Raw genomic sequence first — 26,118 nt, 5'->3', positions numbered from 1 at the left:
TCTATATACAGTGATACCACGCAAAGTTTCTGAGAACATTCGCTTCTTTTTTTTGGGGGGGGGGGGGAGACCAAAAGTCTATTTATCTGATACTAATGCTTTAGGCATAGAAAAAGCTGGGATTTCAGTCAAAAAGTTATACTGATTTTTCCTACAAATCTGTACATTTAATGGCTCAGGCCCTTTTGCTCTTGAGTTTTTGGTTCCATTTATTTACATATTGTTTCTCCTGTGTTTTAGACTCGGAAGTTGGATGTTTATTTTGAATATGAAGAGAAGTTGATGAGTAAATCTACTTTGGACAAATCTCTTCTAGACATCATCTCTGACCCAGATGGTGAGTGTACCATCAGAAAATAACCTATTGTTTAAATTAACTTTTTATGGTAATCATATTTTTTAAGAATTTTTTTTTTGCTTTTTGTTTCTAATTTTCATTTTACTACCTGTATTATAAAATCCTGAAATTTTGCCGTTTTCTTTCTTGCCACTAAGTCTTAAACGAAGCAGACGACGACAATATGTCATTGTATACTTACACATATTAGCAACACATTATGTACAGAATATTTGTAATGAACATACTCATTAAAGTGAAAGCTTAAGTTTCATTTGACTAGACAACAGATTTCCTGGTCTCCAGAACTGGACACAGTGTTCCAGATGTGGTCTTACTAGAGCTCTATACAGCGGGATCCCAATCTCCCTCTTCCTACTGGTTATACCTCTAGCTATACAGCGCACCATACAATTGACTTTCACCTGGTTGCACTGGTGACTCATTTTAAGGCTGACAGAATTCACTACCCCTAAATCCTTCTCTTCTGAAGTCTTTTTCAAAACAGAACTGCTAATATAATGCTCAGATAGAGTATTCCTTCTCCCCAAGTACTTTGCTTTTTACATTTGTAAAATTGAGCTGCAGTTTCTTTTGTTTAGACCACATACCTAGTAATGCCAGTGTATGCCATCTGTTTTCCATATCTGTTAATATATATGTTTTTATACTATAAAATGTATATGCTAAACATAAACTCAGTGTAAACCTAGCCTTAGGAGTGAATGTAAAGTGCTCAACAGTGAGGGAGCACAATATAAGCTGCACAATAGTGTGGGGTAAAGATGAGCGAACTTAGGATAGTAATACAATGGACAATTTTTCATTGATTAATGTTCTTAAATGACCGCTATAACAAACGATCATTTTTGCACTCGTCCTTTCCTGGCTGATAGATCAGCAAACAATGTGTTATTACACCCAACGATGTTCGAACGATTCGTGAACGATCAGTGATGAAAATAGGTCCAGATTCTATCAAATGATCAACAATTTCTCGTTGATCGTTTAATCGTTGCCTGCTATTACACTAAACAATTATCGTTTAAATCCGAATGATCTAACAATTTTTTGAACGATAATCGTCCTGTGTAATACTGCCCTTGCAGTAAGTTCGGGTTTGTGGGAACCCAATCGCTCGGCATTCGAATCCAGCCTGTGGCTGTATCATTGCTTTTGCGGCGGCCCCAGGGCTGCATCCATCTTTTCCAGGCTGCAGGATTTAAATATCAAAGGATCAAAACCCAAACTTACGTTAAATTCGCTCATCTCTAGTGTGGAGACCAGCTCTTCAATAGGGAAATACAAGTGAGAGAAGACGTCCTGGAGTAGATGTAAGCAATGGCATCTGTAGTCTGCTACCCACACAAACTTCTGTTGAAGCCATGCCTAGTCAGTTGTACTGAGAATGAGCATACAGGGAGTAGTAGTGTGGCAAAAAAAAGTCATTATAAATGATACATGTTTGGGATGTAGGATTGGTTAGCTTTATATGTAATATCCCATCTGTCAAGTTTTTTTTATCCAATCTCCGGAATACCTCTTTAACATTAGCCAATTTGGGCCAGCTTTTTTTTTTAATAAGGTCAGAAAATGTAGTTCATAATATGCTTAGTGTGACTAGAGGATACATCATTTTCATTAACACATCTTATTTAGACCTTTTCCTGTCTTGTATGGGCTGTCTGTTAATGCCAGGAAATGCTTGGCACCCATCGAGCCAGTCATACATCATTAGCACTTCCACGCCCCGATCTCCATGTCAAGTCTCACTCTTCTGGCCCTTGCAATGTTTCTCTCAGTTCAGGTCTTTTCAGAAAGGACTTCTGTATAGGAGGAACTCTTGGGGATGACAGCAGATTGCACTCCTGATGACATTATGCCAGGGTGTGAAGGGCGACAAGAGTGTCAACCTGCATTACATATAGAATAAATGGATGGTGTTTCCGAAACGCCCATCTAGCAGTGTGTCGGACCTTCTTTGTCCTTTAAAACCACACCAGTTTGTTGTGACATAGATTCCACTAGGTGTCAAAAACATTTTGAAGGAATATTGGCCCATGCAGACAGGATAGCTTCTCACAGTTGCCGCAGATTAGATGACATGCTCTAAAAAGCCTGTTCTACCCCATCCCAGATATAGGATTAAGAAATGGGAACTGTGAAGGCAAAAAAAAGGAAAGGAAAAATTGCTGTCATGTTCCTGGAACCAACAAGAACCTATATATAGTATGCAGAGTTCCACCAAACAGACATAATAGTAGAGCACTGTAAGGTGGATTATAAATTGTGGCATGGTAGCCAAAAGGGCTTTGGCAGCAAATATAACACCTATCAAAAGAACAAGCCAAACCTCTAAAGTAATGAGCTCAAAATAATATTTTATTAATGAAAATATCCATAAAATAAATACAGCAATACAAAAAAGTGAATGAACCACAGGTGAAAACAAGGGGGCCAGCAAGACTGGAGCATAAAGATGGCGGATGATAAGTTATAATGATAAACAATGGCTAACACGTGTATAAGTCATCCATAAATGCCTATTTACGAAAGTGCAGAAATATTGTATACCTGTAGCCCATACATATATATATATATATATATATATTCAAACACACAGACAGTGGGGGAAAAGTATTTGAAACACTGCTGATTTTGCAAGTTTCCTCACCTACAAAGAATGGAAAGGTCTGTAATTGTATTGTAGTTACACTTCAACTGTAGAGACCAAACAGAATCTTAAAAAAATTGCAGAAAATTAAACTGTATAATTTTTTCAATAGTTAATTAATTTGCATTTTATTGCATGAAATAAGTATCACCTACCAACCAGCAAGAATTCTGTCTCTCTCCTACTTTGCATTCATTACCTGGATTAACTGCACCTGTATAAAAAAAAAAATACCTGTCCACACACTCAATCAATTACACTCCAGCCTTTCTTCCATAGCCAAGACCAAAGAGCTGTCTAAGGACACCAGTGACAAAATTGTAGACCTGCACAAGGCAGGGATGGGCTACAGGACAATAAGCGCAATTATTACAAAATGGAAGAAACAGAAGATGACTGTCAGTCTTCTTTGGTTTGGGACTCTATATGAGATTTTGCTTCGTGGGGTAAGGAGCATTCTGAAAAAGGTCATGAATCAGCCCAGAACTACACAAAAGGACCTGGTGTCAATGACCTGAAGAAAGCTAGAACCACAGTCTCAAAGATTACCATTAGTAGCCCACTACACCGTCATGGATAACAATCCTGCAGGGCATGCAAAGTCCCCCTGCTCACTCAACCACATGTTCGCCATCGACCATCTGCATGACCCAGAGGAGGCATGGGAGAAGGTCACCTGATCAGATTACACCAAAATAGAACTCCACTTGCCGTGTTTGGAGGAAGAAGAAGGATGAATGCAACCCCAGGAACACAGTGCCAACAGTGAAGCATGAGGAGGGGGGGGAGGCATTTTACTTTTGGGGGTGCTTTTCTGCAAAGGGGACAGGACAACTGCACCGCATTGTATGGAGGAAGGATGGGACCATGTATCATGAGATTTTGGCCAACAGTGGCTTCTTCCTTCAGTAAAAGCCTTGAAGATGGGTTGTGGCTGTGTATTCCAGCATGGCAATGACCCGAAACACACAGCCAGGGTAACTAAGGTCTGGCCCCGTAAGAAGCATTTCAAGGTCCTGGAGTGGCCTAGACAGTCTCCACACCTGAACCCTATAGAAAATTTTTGGAGGGAGCTAAAACTCAATGTTGCCCAGAGACAGTCCCCAAGACCTGAAAGACTTGGAGAAGATGTGTGTGGAGGATGGGAACACATTCCCTATTGCAGTGTGTGGGAACCTGGTCAAGAACTACAGAAAACGTATGACCTCTGTAATTGCAAACAAAGGTGTTTTTTTTGGTGGTTTATTTGCTTTTTTACAAATTTGTATTTACTAGTTGGTGTTTTTTTATATTTGCGATTCTATGGTATTTCCATTATAATGGCCACAAGGTAAAAGAATATACTTTTTAATAAATACGAAAGGTTTCAGAAGAGCTTTTATTAGCATTTTGTATCTTTTATATTATCATTGTTAGATTATTTCAAGTAGTAACACGTGGGAAACAGCAGCCTTCAAGAACAAAGACTATTCTTAGTTAGATTTAGTTCCTGTCTCTGCTTTTTCCTAAAGCGCATTTGCTTAATTGTCCGGAATCCCACAAGCCAGAGCATCTGATACATGGTACAGTACCTTGGACAAGCCTGCGTAGGCAGGGACGTGAAACCCAGAGGATACTGGAGATTTTTACGTAATTGTTAACATTTAGCTGGTAAATCACATTATGACTTGGGGCGAGTTATAATATTATATCTAGAGATAAAAGCAAAGCTAATGTGTTATTTCCCCTTATGAAGCAAAGCTATTAGAGCAGGATGCTGATTGGTAATGACGCAGTTTATTAGGCATTTGTATCTGTACACGTCGCAGGGTCTCGGAAGTAATTACAGAATACTTGAATCTTTGTCAGGATTGTACAATATTGTTTTACCTTGATCATGTAGCTGTTATACAAAGCTGTGACGAAATCTTACACACAAAGCAAGCCATACAGTTTTCTAATACACAGTAAAACCTTGGATTACGAGCATAATTTGTTCCAGGAATTTACTTGTAATGCAAATCAATCAGATGTCAAAGCAAATCTTCCCATTAGAAATAATTAAAATGCGGACGATTCTTTCCATAAATTAAAAATGAGGTTGGTAAGGTGTTCTGTATCAATAAGGAACACTGTATCAGTAAAGAAGGGGTTAATCTGTTAACTCTCCCTCCGCTCACAACTCCCTAAACCTGCTGGTACTGGTGCAGCTATCTGTGAAGGAGTTAATTCAGTGGTCAGAGTGAAGACTATAATCTATTTCCATGTTATAATGTTTCAAGGTCCATTTTGTTCCTTCTCCTGTGGGAAAGAACATCAATCGTAGTTAGTGGCCAATAATAGGGGGGGGGGGGAGGAGCGGTGTTCTGATGTTAGTAGATGTATTCTGTGAAGTTTGTCTAGATGAGATCAGTAATCTGACAGCACATTTAATGAAGTACAAACTTCATGGAAATAACTACACTCAAGCTACTCAAACATGCACAAAGTACCGTAAATAAGGAAACTGCTTAAAATGTCATCCTTGTGGCAGCCATTTACCTAATTTGTCCAAAATTCAATAACCCCTCTGAAAGTTGCAGAACTGACAGCGGCTTTTGAAAACATGAGCTACAACCACCTGGAGTGGAATATCTGTTCTTGGGTGGACAGTGATGATACCTAGCTTTTAGACTATTAACTATTGTCAGTCAGCTAGAAAATTCTACATTAATTGTACATTTCTATTCTGTATCTGTTGGACGCGTATACAAGTAATCTTAGATATTAGGTACCTGTTCATTCTACATCTTTTCAAGTAACCACCTTCTATAGGTTTCAGTTGGCCAACATTCATTTATCACAGTGGAAGTTTAAAGAAACTAGTTTAAATGTTTTGCAGGTTTTTTTTACAGAAATTTAAAGGGGTTCTCTAGAGAAAAAGTTGTCTTCAATTGGTGGCAGAAAGTTTAAGATTTGCAGGTTACCCCTTCAGGTCTGGAATCATTTTCATTTTCTTCTACTCACAAGGGCCATAACTCTTTAATTTTTTAATTCTATCTACAGAGACATATTAGGGCATTTGTTTTTGAACTCTGCTCTTTCTGGTGGCTCCATAGAGAATAAATGGAGCTGCGGGGCAAGCGCCAACCCACAGCTCAGTTCAAAACAAATGCTGATTTAGAGATCCCGGGGGTCACAGAGATCTCCTACTTGTTCTCTATCCTGTAGATAGGGAACAAGTAATGTTAAATTGGAAAAAACCCTTTAACCCGTGTATAGACCAACTGTCTGCAAGTGGAGAAAATTCCGGACTTTTGCTGCTGTTCCTTAGAGCAGGCATCGCGTTAAGATCATTCTAAGAGTATAAGATACAATCCTGAAAGCAGTGAGAAAGAACCCAAGGGTGACAGCAAAAGAACTACAGAACACTGCAGATGGCAAAAACAGCTGTTCATGTGGCCACTAAATAAGAAAAATGCTAAGTAAAAAAAAAAAACACTTTAAAAACGGTCACAAGTTTACCGAAGACCACCCTGATGTTCCACAATGCTTTTGAAAGATGCTAGTGAAAAATGTGGGCTTCTAAGCAACTGTGTTTGGAGCATAAAGGTTAGCCATGTTGTGGGAGGCACAGAGGTTAGCCATGTTGTGGGGGGCACACTGAGGTTAGCCATGTTGTGGGGGGCACACTGAGGTTAGCCATGTTGTGGGGGGCACAGAGGTTAGCCATGTTGTGGGGGTCACAGAGGTAAGCCATGTTGTAGGGGGCACAGAGGTTAGCCATGTTGTTGGGGGCACAGAGGTTAGCCATGTTGTGGGGGGCACAGAGGTTAGCCATGTTGTGGGGGGCACAGAGGTTAGCCATGTTGTGGGGGGCACACTGAGGTTAGCCATGTTGTGGGGGGCACACTGAGGTTAGCCATGTTGTGGGGGGCACAGAGGTTAGCCATGTTGTGGGGGGCACACTGTGGTTAGCCATGTTGTGGGGGTACAGAGGTTAGCCATGTTGTGGGGAGCACAGAGGTTAGCCATGTTGTAGGGGGCACACTGAGGTTAGCCATGTTGTGGGGGGCACAGAGGTTAGCCATGTTGTGGGGGGCACAGAGGTTAGCCATGTTGCTTTGTAGTGTTGGAATCCTGGGATCAAATACCACCAAGGATAACTTGTATTGTACTGTAAAGATGTACAGTGGCTAGGCAGTGTAATATGGAAAGTAGAGATGCTACTTAAGCTCATGTCAGGTACTGTTCCATTTATTGCTGAGGTAAACTTGCAACACAATCCTAACTCATTTAAGACTCTCCCCACTGAAACTCCACCCACCTGCAGGTTGCTGACCCCTCTGACCTGGAAGTTTATGTAAATAAACACAAATCTAAAAGCAGCAACAGGGGGGTGGGGCATGGTCACATGCTCCTCCATATTGGCCATCTTATGGACAGAATCACCACAGAGCAGGACAGCACAGCCTGGAGGAGGGGAGTCTGTTATTGGCTATATAAGGTACACAGGGAGCTGCTGTCAGTAAGTGAATACACTTACTAATATTGTACACTGAATATTTTTGCTATAAGGTGGCCAACCCCTTTAATTTTTCTTACACATGCAGCACCTATTGCTTTTTCTTTTATATGTATGAATAAGGAGAAATGGTTGGACAACCTCTGTACATTTTTGTAGCCCACCATGTGTGGGTACACTGGAAGACCTGCTTAGTACATTATTTACTGATGAGAATTCAGTAGTTTTTAAGTCTATAACAAATAGACATTTCCCTTTGCGGTCCCGCTGGCCTCGACTTTCCTTCAGTAGCGGACCTGCCGCTTGTATAATGATTTCTAAGCTGGCCATATGTCAAAGAAACAAGTTAAGCTTTATTAGGTGAGAGAGATTATCACTTGCGTTATGAATTGGATCCGAGGATCTGGGCTACCATGTACTAAATTAATACTTTCAGATGCCTGAGGATTTTTCAAGTCTATTACCAAATGAATACACCTGGACTTGGGAGCTTCATGGGAGCAGTACGTTGTATTCTTGTAAGCACAGCGCAGTAAAATGTGACTTTACAAAGTACTTTGCAGCGACGAGTACTCATAATTTATGACCATCAGTCCAGATGTTAACATGAACTCAGTAAGTCTGTGCAGTAATGTTCCTCACTAGACTACGCTGATGCCGGGTTAGTAGATTTTCCACCGCTACTGGATCTTAAAAGAAGAAATCATTTCTCTATTTTCCTGTAATGGTAGGTTCACATTGCATAAGCCTCCCTAGCACGTGGTCCTCGAGAGCTTGTCCTGCATGCAGGGGAGAAGAAACTCTGTACTGATGATTGTTCTAACACAAATGACTAATGGAAAAATCTGGTTCTTAGAACTATTGTTCCCTGTAAATGGGCCTTTGCAATCTGGATTGAATCTAGTTTGAGACTATTGTGTCTTCAGGATTTAAAGGCAGAGTTAACATCCTAAGATGGAAATAAACCTTCAATAACTGACGGACGAATGATTGTTCAGCTGTCAGTTATCTCTCCTTTCTGCCCACCATCCTCCCCATACACAGGAATGTCCGACACAGCAGAGCAATGTGTTCTTTATTGGGAGAGGAGGGTTAAGCCGCAGCTTATCTCTTCGAGCTCTAAGAGCTCTGGCTGCAGCTTATATCTTCCAGAACAAAGGGGTCAGGCGGTGATTTTTCATCACGGTCGACCCCTATCTCCACCGACATCAGCTGTTGGTGGACGTTTTTGGAAAGCCTCATTATACAGATGGCCAAAGCCGCTGCTAGCAGTATGATACAACTGACAAAAGTATGAGGTGTATGGGGACCTCTAAGGTACTTGCTGAATCTCTTAAGCCTAGTTTTTTCCTGCATTGATGCTAATAATTGGAAGTTATTGGTTAGATTTAAGTAGAATTCTGGCACAATAAAACTGGCATACATGCCTTGCACTGCATTTTTCAATTACGCCCCCCTTTTACTAGTCATAGACCCCCCCCCCCAAATGGTTTGAAGCGTCTAAATCAGTGCAAGTCTCTAGCACTGATTTAAACGCTTAAACCCATATGGGGGAGCTATGGATACTAAAAGGGGGATGTAATTAAGGTTTCTAAAGATGATTTAAATTAGTAAAACAGTCCAAGCCACTTTGATACTTACTGCGTATAGTGTATTCCTAGACTGCAGTTTTAGTAAATCTGTGCCACTTTTGTCCAAGAGGACCAATAAAAACATATCTGGCTAACTTAAAGGGGCATTCTGGAGAAATATTTCTATATTTAAACCAGTTCAGAATGGAGAGGGAGGGGAAATGAAAGAAACCTAAACTTAAAGCGACTCCGTACCCACAATCTGACCCCCCCAAACCACTTGTACCTTCAGATAGCTGCTTTTAATCCAAGATCTGTCCTGGGGTCCGTTCGGCAGGGGATGCAGTTATTGTCATAAAAACAACTTTTAAACCGGCAGTGCTGTTTCTAACAGCCGGGGCTTACATTTGTATATGCATTAGGCTGGCACACCCTCTCTGTCCTACCTCCCCACCCTCCCCCACCCATCATTAGGAATGCTCCAGGCAGATTGCTTCCTATTCCCCACCTGTGGCAGCCCGGCAGGTTAATACACCTGTGCAAAGCTCAAATGTTCCTGGATCATTCCTAATGATGAGGAGGGTGGGGAGGAAGGATGGAGAGGTGGTGCCAGCCTAATGCATATACAAATGTAAGCCCCAGCCATTAGACACAGCGCTGCCGGATTAAAAGTTGTTTTTATGACATCCCCTGCCGAATGGACCCCAGGACAGGTCTTGGATTAAAAGCAGCTATCTGAAGGTGCAAGTGGTTTGGGGGGACAGGTTGTGGGTACAGAGTCGCTTTAACTGCAATTGATCCCCCATAAGTGTTGTTCTAACAGTGCAAGTTCCCAATGACAGTGCTTCCTATGCCTTCCATTAGTGACTTGCCATGGCCACTCATTGGCTAACTGGGGATTTTCTTTTTGTTGGAACAATGAACAGGAATAGTCACTGGAAAGTATTAATGGCAAGTGACTAAAGGTTTCTTAAAGCACTTTTCTGAGTTGGAACACATCCCCTATATCAAGAACAGTGCTATTGCTTTGAATAGAGCAGCGAGTTGTGCACGCATGCTGCAACCCCCTGCAGCGTCATAGACAATAAATGGAGAGACTGAAGGCATGCCTGACTCATCACTCTATTAAAAACAGAAACTCGGGACCGGCTTTTTCTTGTTCAATAAATTTTTATTGTTTTTATCAAAATAATTTTACAACAAATAAAACATTCAAACAGAAACACATAGATGTGCGGTCTGTTAGTTCGAATGCAAACAGTAACCAGGCTGGAGAGAAAGGAGACCGCCTCCTAGTTAAGGTATAAGGTGGGTGAAATGCTATGCTAACGGGAACATCTCAACGAGAGCTTACATGGCCCCTCATACTTACTGGGACCGGCTTTTTAAGATTACAGGGGATACCGACGGTTGGACCACCTACAATCTGACACTTTTTTTTCTTATCCTATGGATATAGGATAAGTGTGCTAACTTGGAATACCCCTTTTAAGCAGTTTTCTCAGAAAATCAAAAAGTGAACAACACCTATGAAGCTGGTGGTCATAATAATGTGATTTGACTGTGTCTATCTGGACAAAAGCCAGGTCAATCCAAATGAAGACATTACCCTCTACATTGAAAGCAGTGTAATGGAAATGGTGCCCAGAAGTAAGGTTTATATTGCAAAGTTTTCACATTTTTATTGCCTGACAATAAAACAAATGTTTACAGTCCCTTTAAGGCATCTGAGAACTGTTTGATTGTTGCATGCTACGCCTTTCCTCACTCCTATAAGTGTTAGCGGCACTCTTAAATCTTACGTTTTCCCATATTGTGTTTGATTGCTCTCCATCCACTAACTTGCGGCAAGTCTTTTACACAGTGTTTACTTTTACACCTTTTAATACTTTATGCCCGGATTAGAGAGAATTTATTATTCCTTTTATTTTTGGTCATGCAACAAATGGCGTCTTTTATTGCTCATTTTAAATGTTTGTGTTTGTTTCCTGCTGTTTTTAGCCGGTACACCAGAAGACAAGATGCGGTTGTTTCTGATTTATTACATCTCGTCTGCACAGCCCCCGTCTGAGGTAATGACAGCTGCTGTATTTTTGATGAGAATAAAACATGTCCATTGGTTTTCTGAATGAAATATAATAGGTTGTTTAGGCAGGCTAGGTGAGGAACTGTGGTTGTAAAAAGAAATAGTACAAACTTTTCTTTCAGCTTCTGATTGATTTCCACTATGTCTACTCAAAGGACGCAGTGAACTTCATATTTGTTGTTAGGCTTTTTTATATTTTTATTTTGGTCAATTTCATGATTTTAACCCTTAGAGGACCGGGCCAATTTGCATTTTTGCACTTCCGTTTTTCCCTCCTTGTGCTTAAAAGGCCATAGCACTTAGACCTCACCTAGCGACCCACATGAGCCCTTATTTTTTGGCCACTAATTGTACTTTGCAATGACAGGCTGAATTTTTTCATAAAGTACACTGCAATAGCAGGAAAAAATTAATGTGTGGTGAAATAAAAAAAAAAAACCTGCATTTTATTTATTTGGGGGGTATTTGTTTTTACGCCGTTTGCCTTGGGGTAAAACCGAATTGTTATATATGTTCCTCATGTCGTTACGATTACAACTATATGTAACATGTATAACTTTTATATTATGAGATGGCTTGTAAAAAATTCAAACAATTTTTAACAAATATATGTTCCTTAAAATCACTCTATTACCATGCTTATAGCGCTTTTATCCTTTGGTCTATGGAGCTGTGTGAGGTGTCATTTTTTGCGCCATGATGTGTTCTTACTATCGGTACCTTGATTGCGCATAGGCAACTTTTTGATCGCTTTTTATTACAATTTTTCTGGATTTGATGTGACCAAAAATGCGCAATTGGAATTTTTTTGCGCTAACACCATTTACCGTGCAAAATCAGGAATGTGATAAATTATTTATTTTGGGTGATTTACGCATGCGGCGATACCAAACATGCTTATTTATTTATTTTAATTCATAACATGCAAAAAAGGGGGTGATTCACACTTTTTTTTATTAGGGGAGGGGGCTTTTTTTTAATAATAACAATTTTTTTTTACACTTATACTAGAAGCCCCCCTGGGGTTAGGGTTATTCCCCCTGGGGGACTTCTAGTATATGCACACTGATCTCTCATTGAGATCTATGCAGTATAGTTATACTACATAGATCAATGAGATAGGCACTGGATTGCTGTCGGCTGCTGCAGCCGAAAGCAATCGAGTGCCGAGCCAGGATCAGCGCAGACCCCAGCCGCTGACGGATGGAAGGATCGCCCCTCCGTGATGTCGCCAGACACCAGGGAATGGGCTGCAGTCAGTTTTCAGATGCAGCTTTCAACTTTGACAGCTGCATCTAAAAACTTGTTTAGCGGGCACGGCGATTGGACCGTGCCCGCTAATAGCCGTGGCCCACGGGCTACATGCTACACCCGGGACCACGGCGGTTCAGAGTGGGGCTGGCTGCAGAAATCAATAGTACAGGCTATTTTAAGAAACTTTGTAATTGGGTTTATTAGCCAAAAATGCATTTTTATCATGAAAAAGCAGTTTGAAGCTCTCCCACATGTCTTTGTTCTCTATGGAGAGGGGAGGGGTGGAGGGAGACGGGGCACCAAAACAGGACAACAAAAAGTTAATTTACAGCTGCATCACCGGGTATCTCCTCTAAAGTCAGCACTGACCTCTCTGACCTCTGAATAGCAGTTTTCACACAGTTCCTTCTGTGTAATTCTTTGCTCTCTGCTGCTGACTAATCTCCCTCCTCCCCCCTCCCCTCTTCATTGAACAGACAGGGCCCGACTGATGTAAAACAGTCGTGATTTCCTAATAATTAGCAGTGAATAAGAAAGAGGAGGGGGTAGGACCTGGGAAAAGTCTTTTTGAATGCAGATAATGGCATATTTGCCTATTAAACCCAATTGCAAAGTTTCTTAAAATCGCCTGGACTATTGATTTCTGCAACAACAAAAAAAATTAAATGACAGTGACACTTAAGAATAACACAGATGCATTCCCAGTTTTTCCTATATAATGTACACTCACCGTCATTGTTCCTGCTGTGTCATCGGTTTCATCTCTGCTCTGCTGCATCTGTACATTTTTTTTACTGTATGTGACCTCTGATCAGCCACCATCTTGACTTTTAGATTTCAAAATGCATTCTCTCCCTTTCATATCTGCTATTAGTCCCATGAAGCATCAGATTGGCATCTTAAGCCACTACCATCTCTGACAATACATAATCTCTTTATATTTCTTTCAAATTTTGTTTTATTGAAATTTTTAGGAGTAACAAACTGACCTATTTAAGGGTCTCAAAAATGGCACATAAATATACTTCAAAATAGAAAAAGAATACACGTATAATATGCTTTCTCTTTATATTTCTATATCTGCTTAGAGGAGGCGGAACTGTCATCAGTTTCATAATAACTGTGTGACAGGAGCTGTATAATCATCAATTAGGGGCTTTTTGCACGGGACGGCTACAGAGGTTCCTAGAAAAGCTAATTCGACCAATAATTGGCCAGTGTTAAAGTCTCAGCAAACTGGAAAACACCCACTCATCAGCTGGTCGCATCTTTTGTGCCACAGGAAATTCTGTTATCGGCTGCACATCTCTGTGTAAACAGGCGATGTGCAGACAATAAGAATGAATGTTAATGGCCACTGTATCATTCATATGGCTATTAACATTCATTTTTCCCAGCCGCTCGATTGTGCTGTGTAAAGGCACGGCTGTACACTGCCCCATGTCGGGCCATGTAAAAGAACCTTAAAGTGTACCTGTCATTATAAAAAAAACTTTTGACATGTTTGATCACTCTGGGCCAGACCAGTACCGATTGGGAATTTAAAAAAAGAGTCAGACTTATAATGGTCTCCTAACATGCTGCAGCTGTGTTCCTCTCCCAGCTCTATCTCCCTATTGTTAGAGATTAATTAAAACTTTTGACATGTCTCTATGACATGTCAAAAGTTTTTTTTTTATAACAACAGGTACACTTTAACTCTAATTTGAGTTTATCTTTCTCTTTAAAGTGACACTGTCGCCCCCTTTGTGCATTCTGACATCTCTACACAGGTGTAAAGGGTAAATTTAGCGTTTATCATACCTTATTTCATATCATACGTCATGGTGTTTGTTCAAGTAAAAAGTCATCTTTTATCAACTGCAGATTGTATTAAGTGGGCGTGGCCTCACGACATTAGCACCGCTTAGCCCCACCCACAACAACACCGTTGCCCTGCCCCCTTGGCGCCGATTGGTTGGCCGACGTAAAGGGGGTGGGGTCTGGACCTTTTGGCCAGCCTGTTCCAATGGCCGGAGAGGGGCGGGGCCAATGGTGCAGTTGTGGGCGGAGCTAAGTGGCGCTAATGCCGTGAGGCCACACCAACTTAATACAATCTGCAGTTGATAAAAGGACACTTTTTACTTGAACAAGCAACATGACGTATAATATGAAATAAGGTATGAAAAACGCTAAATTTACCCTTTACACCTGTGTAGAGATGTCAGAATGCACAAAGGAGGTGACAGTGTCACTTTAAAGAGCTTGTGTGGAACAGTCCATGCAACATCATCATATATTAAGTTCTGGCTGAGATGATGACTCTATTGAGAACACAGAAACACATGTCATTTCCGGGGGTTACCATCAGATCACATGACATGACCCAATAGAAAGCATTGATATATACACACTGACTAGCTGCATAATAAATGATGAAAAATGGTTGATCTATTAAGCGTAAAACAGATGTGGCATCAATTGAACAAAACCTCAATTATAAGAGTAACTAAACAAAGATAATGTAAGTAAAAACATAACAACACAACTCAAATCTAAGAGAAGCTGAACTAAGCAGCAAATCCTAGCTAACCCAGTGATAGCAGTCTAGTTTGTTGTTGTTTTCACTCTGCATATCCTGTTCTTAAGTGGAATGTCTGAGTGATGGATTTTTAATAAGCCCGGTGAATTCTTCTTTTTTAGCCTAACAACCATCCTTTGTGCACCAAGAATGACTATTTTTTTTTATTTGCAAGTCATACTTTAAAGGGAATTCATATGGTCACTTCCAAGGAAAGAAAGGCGTCCTGTCTTCCACACATGGACTCCTTTTTATCAGGAAAAAAAAAACACAAATAGAAGATTGTTTAAAGCTAATAGATGAAATTCCACAAAACATTCCCACATTTATATACAACATTGTTTTAACTTAGAGAGCCCTATTGGCTCAAAACAAGTCTTATCTAGTTAAACCATTACCATCATAAAAACTTTTGACTTCTTGTATAGAGTTTTATGGTGCGTTCACACCTACAGGATCTGCAGCTGATTTTCTGCAGCAGATTTCATTTAAATAACTGAACACTGCATCAAATCTGCTGCAGATCTGCTGCAGATCCTGTGGGTGTGAACGCACCCTAAATCAGATAATTTTGGAGCAAAAGAGAAACACTTTGCCTTAGATAGGCTTTCTCATAGACTTTCTATTGAATCCATCTTCTGCAGAGACTGCCTCTCCACACTCTGGCGTTCTGGCGATCATTCATTGTCAATGATCAATTTAAAAAAAATAAATAATACTTTCAATGGGCTTTATCGTTACCAATAAATAATTTTAAATCAGCAGGGGAGGTGATGTACTAAATCTTTGAAATGTATTATTATTTTCTATATGAAATATAACGCTATACATTCAGCTAATGAAAAACTGAAGTTAAGGCTCCATCACTAAGGCCATTTGGTCTTTAGTAATAGCCAAAAAAAGACTAAATGCAGGAAGTGATGTCAGTTGGCACAGTGAAGATGAATGCTGATTGGCTAGCAGCTGTGCTGCAGATGAGTAATCTAACTGATAAGAGGCTCCACCCACCAGCTTAGAGTAAAGTAGAGAAGCATGAGCAGCACAATGGGGCATTATTGGGCCGCCAAAGCTGCAAAATTAATTTATTAATGCAGATATTACCTATATATTGGCTGGGCTGGGGGTTATTTTTTATATGTGATGACAAGTATGCATTTAAAGGGGTTGTCCGGCGATAAAAAATTATTCACAGAATAACACACATTACAAAGTTATACAACTTTGTAATGTATGTTATGTCTGTGAATGGCCCCCTTCCCCGTGTTTCCCCCCACCCACGCTAGACCCGGAAGTGTGGTGCATTATACTCACCGCATCTCGTGTCGTCCACGGTCTCCGATCCTCAGCAGTGACGTCTTCTTCGGGAGGCCGGCGGATCTTCCCGAGTGCCGGCCACCCTCTGCAGCGTCATCCGAAGCTCAGCCGCGATTGGCTGAGCATAACTGTGCTGAGCCAATCGCGACTGAGCAGCTGATGACGTGGCCGCCGGCCTCCCAAAGAAGACGTCACTGCTGAGGATCGGAGACCGTGGTCGGCACGTGACAGGTAATGTATAGCGCACCACACTTCCGGGTACACGGGTGGGGGTGGTGGGACACTGGGAAGGGGGCCATTCACAGACATAACATACATTACAAAGTTGTATAACTTTGTAATGTGTGTTATTCTGTGAATAATTTTTTATCGCCGGACAACCCCTTTAAGTTCTTATTATGTTGACTGGTTAAATAAAATACTACTCACTGTTATAGTAACCTGTGTTTTTTATTGAATCATACACAGTATTTTATTCTAACATACAGTGAACCTGCAGGTTGTGGCGTTTCAGTACTCACTTCATAGGGTCCAGGAAACTAGAGATCTGCACTATGCCGTTTCATCGAGGTTAAAATACGTAAAAATCCTCTCTTAACTTTCCCTGATGACAAAGTAATATCTCTACAGGGGTTATAAATGCTACTTTATTTTTATTTTTTTTACCCTTCAATTTATAATAGATTCCGTGATGATTTTTGCATCCCTCCACCCAGACTCTTCAGGTGCTGCACTGTGCATAGTTTATGATGGTATGGTTATGTCGTATATTACTGTGTGTAATTTCTTTACATTTTTCTCTTCCCAGGCTGACCTGGATCAGTATAGGAAAGCTCTGGAGGATGCCGGTTGTAGTTTGGCACCTCTAAACTACATCAAACAGTGGAAGTAAGAAAATTGGTCTATTTTACATCGTCTGTCAAATAGTGAAAGTCCAAAACTCCTCTAATAATGACGTCTCTATTTATATAGGGCCTTTGCCAAAATGGCAGCAGCACCAGCAAACTATGGGATCGGTGCTACTAAATCTAAAGGGTAAGGATTCCATGATAATCAGTAACCCATAAAAGTGTTGAAACATTTTTTGTTGAAAAACATTAAAATCTATAGCGAGATTCTTATGTATGTGTGTGTGTTCTACTTATTCTGCTGCATTGACACCCTGTAGGTGTGTGTGTAAAAATGACACTATGTAGATGTATTGCTTGTATTACCTACTTGGGTTGGGTTCACATATGTCCAGGGTATCAGGCTCAGTTGTTATAGTCAAAGACTAACTTATCATCCCTCCCCCTTCCCTGTATCCATCCCCTCCTTGGTTGAACTTGATGGACATGTGTCTTTTTTCAACCGTATTAACTATGTAACTATGTAACTATGCCTGGTTCCTCCAACGCATTGGTTGTCATCTGAGCTCTGATCTGGCATCAGTATCCCTCTGGTGTTTTAAATTGAATATACCATATACATGATTTTTTTTTTTTCTACATTACCTTTTTTCAAAATGCTGCCCGGTTCTCACGATTGGCACTGTGGTCTTCTCTTGCACCGGCCAGGCTCTATGCACTGGAGATGGGCCTGGAGCTTCCCAGTGTGACGATACCCCCTACCCTCTGTGACACGTCTCCATTAGAATCAATAGGCCCACATCATAGAGTATAGGGGATATTGTCACACTGGGGGGCACTGGGACCACCTCCATTGCATAGAGCCCAGACAGTGGACAAGATGAAAACAACAGCAAGTCAGGGAACCAGGCGGCATTTAAAAAACAAAAAGGACCATACCACCGGGATCCCTGGGCCGGCGCCGATTGGGTAATGTGGAACAAAAGGTGATGTACCCGGTGGTATATTCACATTAACAAGTTGGAGGATAATGTAGCCAGACGACATACATATGGGAGAGAGCCTTTACACTTTCACCCAAGTGCCCCTAGTGGCCAGTAGAGTTTGCTGGGATTTACTATATTGTTTTTGTGGCGATGCACATTTTGTTGTTTCAGCCTTGACCTGTCTGAACACTTGTTCTTTAACCAACTGTCTTGTTTTTGACTGTGCCAACATAAATTTCTCTTAGATTTTTTTGGAAAGGGATGAGGGGATTTTCTGATTTTATCACAGTGCTTTGGGAAGTCACCTTATTCTTAAATTGCTGTGTTTGTGAAAGAGTTCTGTGACTCAATATGTATGGAGCTCGGCTGAATAAAAGTATACATCCCGCATTCCTGGAAAACTCCTCATCTGCACTTGTACTGTGTATATATCTAATTTCTACTTGGGCCCTGTTCTGTTCAGGTTCTGTTCTGTATCTTGCAGAAAGTAGAAACTTCCTATATATATATATATATATATATATATATATATATATATATATATATATATATTTATATATATATTTGTGTGTGTGTAATTGCTGTGTATATTGGTGATGGTAAACTGAACTGAAAATGATTGTATTTGGGCTTTAGACCCTCAACAAAACTTAAAGAAGCAGTTCACAAAAATTTCTATTGGGCCCCCCGCTAGGCGCTGTCACATATACTCACTACAGGTGATTGGTGTCCTACAGCACCGTCATATTTGGCGTGCGCTCACGTCATCCACTGCTGTGACCGCTCTCCCATAGAGAATGTAATATAAGGCGTAATTTCCGGCGTTCAATCACAGGAGACAGAAGAGGGGTCACAGCAGTGGACAACGTGAGCGCGCGCCCGATTTGAACAACGCTGCGGGACCTGAATGAAGCCGCACCGTGGGACACCGATCACCTATGGTGAGTATATGCGCTAGCGCCTAGCGGAGTAACCAAAAAATTTTTGGGGTGAACTGCTGCTTTAATAGATATGCATTAAAAGAAAAATAGACCTATAGTCTATAGCACATATTACACAAGCAAAGCTTTGAAAAATGCAATTCTCCAGGTAGCCAAAAAACACAAAATATTGCCCCAACGTGTTTCCTAACAATACATTCATCAGGGGACAAAAAAAAATTATAGAATTTAACCTCTGTATTGCCAGATGTGGTAAAAAAAAAAAAAAAAGCTAAATAGCACCTATATTTCCAGTCACCTGTATATGACCTTAGGCTTTCAGACTTAAGATCCCAGCCGTCCTAGTAGTATTGTGCCATTAATATTCCATCATCACTTAGAACAAATGTGCCCTTCTTGGGAAGCTACATATGCTGCCAGTTTTATCATTACACATTTCCCTTCTACCACAGAGGGTCTCTTGTCCCCCAGCTTGCCTTCCCCTGATGGTATGAGACATCACATAGACCTATACACACTGTTTGTTTAGGTACAATGACCTCCTTCTTTTGCAGCCTGTTTTGGGAGTAGTAGCTGGCACCAGTGGTGCATCTCTTTATACTCATCTTCTTTTTTCTACTTCCAGTCTGCTCTCCAGAGTCATGAATACGGGGTCACAGTTTGTCATGGAGGGGGTGAAAAACTTGGTTCTAAAGCAGCAGGTAAACAGCCTTAAGGGGCAGGATTTATTTTGACAAGTGTAAAGCCAGCAGGCGAGTGTCCCACCTGCTACTGATAGCTGATGTGAGTGTAATCGAGCCGCCTATGGAAGAAAAATCCGATGAGTGACTGCAGAGAGTCAGCACAAGTGTCATACTACAGTGGGGAAGCAAACCCCACACGGCTGCACAGCGGTCCAGGCCGGCAGACGGCTACATGTAGGTCAATGCTAATCAGCTGGAAGTAGAAGGTTCATTCCACTGTTCTACGCTGTAGAGCTGGCCATTTCCATGTTCCCTTTATGGGTTAATCAAGCCGCATTCCCATCCTGCCCGGTTCCCCCATCCTGTTTGCTTTGGCCGCACAAAACAAGAAGCTTTTTGAATATGTTTGGACATTTGATACTAACACTGGGCACAGAACTTTCTGTCACATCTCCCACTGAGCCCATAGTAAATGTGTCTGCTCTTAGAATGGCAGCTGGAAGATGTCAGTGATTGTAGCCAGACATCTGTTTGACCGCATACTAGTTTCAGTCCATTGTTGGGATTGTCATACAGCTCAGTCATAATGTTATGATAACTCATACAATATGCCCCAGGCTGTACATGGATAGTCATATTTTGTTAATTCTTCTCTTTATAGAACTTGCCAGTCACTCGAGTCCTTGATAGCCTAATGGAAATGAAATCCAATCCGGTAAGAAAGGGTTACTGTGCTCTGGGGTAACACGTGTCTGTAGTTTACATTGAAGTCATTTCCTATGTAATAACGCAAGTATTACATCTGTATTTGCATTGTTGTTTTTTTTTATTCTTTATCATGATAAATATTTGTTTGTGTATTGCTCCGTTCCTACCAGTTGTTTTTATTTTCCTCTTTATATGTCAGTGTTTTCGTTATTGGCGTTTTTATTTTATTTGCCCCAAGCTGCAAGTAAAAAAATAGTAAGGAAGGAAAAAAGGAACATAGTGCATGTGTTTTGGAAAGAAGAACGGCCCCAGCCGGACGCCCCTTCTTAAAGGCCGTTCAGTTGCCAAGAGCTCGTAAATCGATGGCTCTGGGGGCCATGTGTTTGTATACAAAGTCCCATCTCCATGTAAATGCCCTGCCCATTTCCAGGCACAGCTTAACTGTTTGCTGATTCCATAGTGCAAGGCATAATTTTGTTCCAGGCCTGTCCACCCACTTCAGATATATGGGAAATTAAAAAAAAAAATAGGTTGTGAAACTGAGCGAATATTTTACAGCCTTCATCTGGGATTACATTTCATGAAATCTCTGAACTGTCTTTATAATTTTCTCTCCTAAGGGAATTTGACACATAAAAAAAGTTTTTGGGTAATTCAGAATGATGTAAATTATTAACAAATCCTTAGTTGTACCTAATCCTTTTTGAAGTAAAAATAATCTTTTTTCACTTTTAATATTTTTTTTTGGGGGGGGGGGGGGGGGAAGAGAATGTGTCCTAAAGCCAAGTTTACATTCATCCAGCAATCTGGCGGCGTTTCCCTCCAGTGCAGTAGAAAAGTACATCTTTGGACTGATCCCATTCATATGGATGGGACAGTTTAAAGTATCCGGCATTCCAATAGTGCTGCCGGATCGCTGGACACGTTGTACGTCAGAACATGTCTTGCAGCATTCTGTCATATGGCCTGCCTATTGATTAAAAAAAAGAGTAGAAAGCCAGATGACAACCAATGCCTTTTTGTTCAGTTTCGGAATTTTGTTTTTAAATGGATCTAACTGATAAATGTAAACCTAGCCTTAGATGGACTTATCTTTCTCTGGAGCTAAATGGTAGGAAATTTTTCATGAAGACAATTTAGAAAGCTACAGATAGCCGCAGGAAGGTGGGTTATGCACTGCAGACGAGAGTGTGAAGAGTTAGGAGAACATACATGGAGGCAGCACACACAGGCTGTAGATAGGGAGGAAGGAAGGTACAAGGCAGTTTATAGTACAGGGAGGAACACTTGAGCTATGTATGAGAGAAGAGCTGTAGGCTCCTAAATTGCATATGAGGGGGTCTGAAATTTAATAAAGGAATGAATATTACACACTAATACTTTGTCGCACAGTTTTATATCAAGGTAACATATACAAAAAAAATCCCCTTGTCCTTTTCAGCCCGAAAATAAAACAAAACACTTTTTTTTTTTTTTACCCACACGTTTTTACAGATCTGTATAATGCCGCCCACCCTTACGCTTCTAGTTATCAATTCATTTCTATGCTAATGGCCCATTTCAGTATGGTAAGCCTTATGGCACTTATTCTCTGTCTTTCAGGAAACTGACGACTACAGATACTTTGACCCCAAGATGTTACGTGGAAATGACAGGTGACTATAACCATCACTCGATACCTTTTTTTTAAAATTTTTTTGCCATTTGTTTTTCTGTTCTATAAATGTTCTTGGAAGAATTGACCCAACGATTTGTTTTCTTCTAGTTCTATACCAAGGAACAAAAATCCATTTCAGGAGGTAAGTGTAATGACCGCCCCATCGTATGTAGAAAGTTACTGAATGCTATTTTTTTCAATTACATTTCCTAGCGGCATTTACACGCACACCCCATAAATGTCTGTTCAGATGTGGAAGGGATGCCAGACTATAACCAGCTAACGTTTCATCAGGCTGCAGCAGTGTGCCAGTACAAAGCTATAAATGTTAGGATCCTTCAATAAAAAGAGACAGACGCTTCCCAATCATTAGGGAACATTTGCCGCTTATAAACATTAGACTGTTTATTTTTATTCCTAAATTATTAGTGGTTCCCTGTGGAGTGCCACGACTGCTTCTGAATTTTACCTTGTACAGCACCACCGCTTGTCCAGGCATGGTGCTGGTACTGCACCTAAGCACCTGGACAAGAGACACTTTTTTGTTATTAGTCGGTGTCTCTTTGGTTTTAGCCATGTACCTGTGACACTACTTTTTTCAGATCCAAATTGACTGTTAATCTACTCAACTTCAATTGTAAGAATTATACCATTTGGACTTTAGCATATAGTTATATACCTGATTATATTTTGTTTTGTGCAGGCCATTGTATTCGTTGTAGGAGGAGGAAACTACATTGAGTATCAGAATCTAGTGGATTATATAAAGGTATCTTCTGTCTTTTTTCTAGCTCATTGACCTCCTGTTGGTTTAACCTTGTGGCCTTTGGTCTCTAGTGCTTACCCTTCAGTTTCGTGTACCCTTTTTTATGGTTTTCAATTTCATGTAGCCTTTTTTATGGTGTTGAATTTTATTTCTGTTCTTTCCTCCTGTTTTCTCTCAGTTTTACTGCATTTTATCTATTATCTGGACTCCTCTTTTTCTGCTTCTTTTGTACTTTTTAATTTAAAGTGTTACTGTCACCTTAAAAAACTTTTCACGTGCCACACATACTTGTCAAAGTTTTCATCAGTTGGGGTCTGGTTGTGCAGACCCCATCTGATTGTTTGATATAGCTTGGAGAAGTGTCAATGCACTTTACTCTGGCTCAACACTCACTCGGTTTCATGAAGCTTCTATGGAGTCCATGCGATGAGACTGATAGAGCAGCCAGCGGGGGAGAAGTGCCCAGCTGCTTTCCTTTCTTGGCTGTATCCAACAACTGACCCTGACTGATCGGAACTATTGGTCTGTGTGTCATACCTAATGCTACAAAGAAAAAACTTGTGCCTTAATATGGCTCACATTATGCCAAAAAGCTGGCCGCCAGATTTATTATATTTGTTAGACATGTTTGTGCCCCAGACTCATGAAAAGGGGATGTAGCGGAGACAAGTGGTAAAAAGATGTCTTAGATTTTATGAATGACATCTGCCATTGTTTTGGTGCAAAGTAAGTCACCCAAGAAGTGGCGAAAAAAAAATTCTTACGTGCATCGTGCAAGATGAGCCAAGTCTGCCATGTGCCACTTGCACCCACCTCATTTAGTTTAGTAAGTAGGACAGTATTAATAGATCTGCTCCATTGCTATCTTCCTTTCTTCTCCTCTACCTCCTTATCCATTCTTGAACTTTTCGGCTGTTTATCCATTCTTTCCCCGTCTTGATTTCTTTCCTTCCTTGTAACTATTCCCTGGACTGCTCTCTCCTTCCCTTTTGAGCAGATGACTTTGGCTGATTGACATGCAGACACTGTTCCCCGTAAAAATACATTTCATGGCAGGCATCTGGCTCTGATTTTGCTTTGCTCTTGGATCTTCCGGGCCGTTGCTAAGGTCTGTCTTTCCTTTGCTGACTGCTGCATAGAATGTATTAGCATGGCCAGCTCCACAGTAGACTTCCCAGGACCATTTCTTCCATAATCAGAAGCTACATGCAATATGTCCTTTATTCTACTGACTGTAACATACCGAGATACCCTTTCCTTTAGTGTGTCAATATTAATTCTGTATAATTCCTATGGAGATGTTAAACCTTGCACCTTTGCGTCTTTTCTTACCAGACCAAACAAGGAAAGCACATTCTCTATGGCTGCACCGAACTGTTCAATGCTGCACAGTTTGTTAAGCAGGTAATATAACATATGCTATTATCCCCATAGACTGTTTTTACCCCTCAGATGTCTGATATATACATTTTCATGATTCTGACAAGTTCTGTGTATTGCTTATATCAGAATAATATACCAGCACTCTTTGGTTATTTTACTGCTCCCAAGGGCTGACGACCAATGCCATGAACTGTGGTTTTAGAGAAGGACCGGTTAGGTGTAGTTAGTAACTTGCTGGTTTCTGGTTCATTATAATGGTAATTTCTATAATGGACCCCCTATAGTGCAGTATTTAGCAAGTGTCTTCTTTTCCCATAAATAGTACATCAGAGTACCAATAACGATATGGTCCCATACTGTGGTGAACACAGCAACTAGCCCCTACAGACATGGCAAATAACCCATTGGGGTACATTTATTTCAACGTGGTAAACTAGACATTATTATGAACTGCAGCCATACAAGTAAAGATATCTACATTTATCTGTCATACTTTAAAGGGGACACAAGAAAACACAGCTAGTCAGTAGGCTTTAAGAAATGCATGTTTTATCTCCATATTCCCTTCCAGCGCCAAGATAAAAGCCGTTTGGTTGTTATGCAAATGAGGTTTAAAAGTCCAGGGGGTGTTCCCCAGCCCAACAAGAGTCCAGCCCATGTCCTCATTATCTAGTGGCTGTGAGTCATTTCGAGTCTATTTGATGCAAATGGGCTAGTGGACGATAATAAAGCACACATGAGCTGGACATACCTAGACTCTTGCAACGCCCCCTGGACTTTTGAGCCTCATTGGCATAATAACAAAAAGGCTTATATCTTGGTGCTTGAGATGACTCTGGAGATAAAGAATGTATGCCTGGAATCCCGATGACTGGCTCCATCTAGCCTTGTGCTTATTTAAACCCTTGGATTTTCTGCTGATAGGTTTGTTCTAAAGAGTATGTTGCTGTCCAGTATTTGAGGGAAAGGCCCACACGTCAAATCTGGCCTCAAAGAACAAAGGCTGGAACAGTGGGAATCTTAGGAACATCTCACTGATTCCGACTGCCCAGACTGAATACGCTATTGCTCATGCAGTTCTCTGGACCATCATAACCTGTTAATATTTAGCCCATCAGTTCTCCATACATGATGACTACTCACAGCACTGACAGATTACTTTTGATAATTTGATGAACTTTTTTTCTCTCTCTCCTCCAGTTGTCTCAACTTGGACAGAAGTAAGAGGCGTCAATGACCACATAACAATCCCATCTATGAACTGATCTTCAGAGACTTAAGATCTGTCCTATACTTCTACTGTTCTCTTAACCCTTTCACTGACACCTCTGTGTGCAGGTGTAAAAGAAGAACAGGGAAACCACTCCCCAGAGAGATCTATTGTATTCTGCACAAATGACTTGCCGGCTTTTTCTACCAACTCCATTTATTTAAATATGCTGGAGGTGTCCAGCCTCTGTAACTAGCCATTAATGCAATCTCTGCCCTCAGAGATTATTTCTGAATAAAACAACAATTATTGTTTTTTTAAAGGCATTATATATGTTGAGAGTTCATATATATATATATATATATATCTGTAAAAGGATTGGAGAGGAACACAGCAAATACTGTGACGTGAGGTACTCTGAGGCCATTTGGGGACCATGCTATCCAAAGCCACTAGGAAAGAGACTTAAGTGGGCTATCCAGCCTTATATAATTCATTGTCTATCCTCAAGATGTCCTAACCCTAATATGACACTTTTAAAGAGGACCTATCACTAGTTGAAACCCATAAGCTCACCTATCTGCCACTGTCTCCTGGTTTCTGTATTCTCAACTGCACCCCTTTTTGAGATCAGGCCCTGCATATATTATGCAAATG

At 40.7% G+C, this 26,118-nt stretch overlaps 1 protein-coding gene across 1 annotated transcript in view; it reads left to right on the top strand.

Moving 5' to 3' along the window:
- SCFD1 (sec1 family domain containing 1) overlaps positions 1-25,799 on the top strand; it is a 68,501-nt gene extending 42,702 nt beyond the window's left edge. The window contains exons 15-25 of the mRNA XM_069951365.1: positions 241-337; positions 11,067-11,137; positions 17,088-17,167; positions 17,252-17,314; positions 19,680-19,755; positions 20,399-20,452; positions 22,048-22,100; positions 22,211-22,244; positions 22,806-22,871; positions 24,204-24,272; positions 25,452-25,799. Coding sequence (XP_069807466.1) covers positions 241-337; positions 11,067-11,137; positions 17,088-17,167; positions 17,252-17,314; positions 19,680-19,755; positions 20,399-20,452; positions 22,048-22,100; positions 22,211-22,244; positions 22,806-22,871; positions 24,204-24,272; positions 25,452-25,475 — 687 coding nt within the window. The 3' untranslated portion in view covers positions 25,476-25,799. The remainder of the gene's footprint in view (positions 1-240; positions 338-11,066; positions 11,138-17,087; positions 17,168-17,251; positions 17,315-19,679; positions 19,756-20,398; positions 20,453-22,047; positions 22,101-22,210; positions 22,245-22,805; positions 22,872-24,203; positions 24,273-25,451) is intronic.
- The last annotated feature ends 319 nt before the right edge of the window (positions 25,800-26,118 follow it).

Source organism: Dendropsophus ebraccatus, chromosome 13, assembly GCF_027789765.1.
Source record: "Dendropsophus ebraccatus isolate aDenEbr1 chromosome 13, aDenEbr1.pat, whole genome shotgun sequence".
NCBI lineage: Eukaryota > Metazoa > Chordata > Amphibia > Anura > Hylidae > Dendropsophus > Dendropsophus ebraccatus.
Note: the sequence above shows the minus strand (reverse complement) of the source record. Positions and strands in the feature narration are given on the sequence as shown.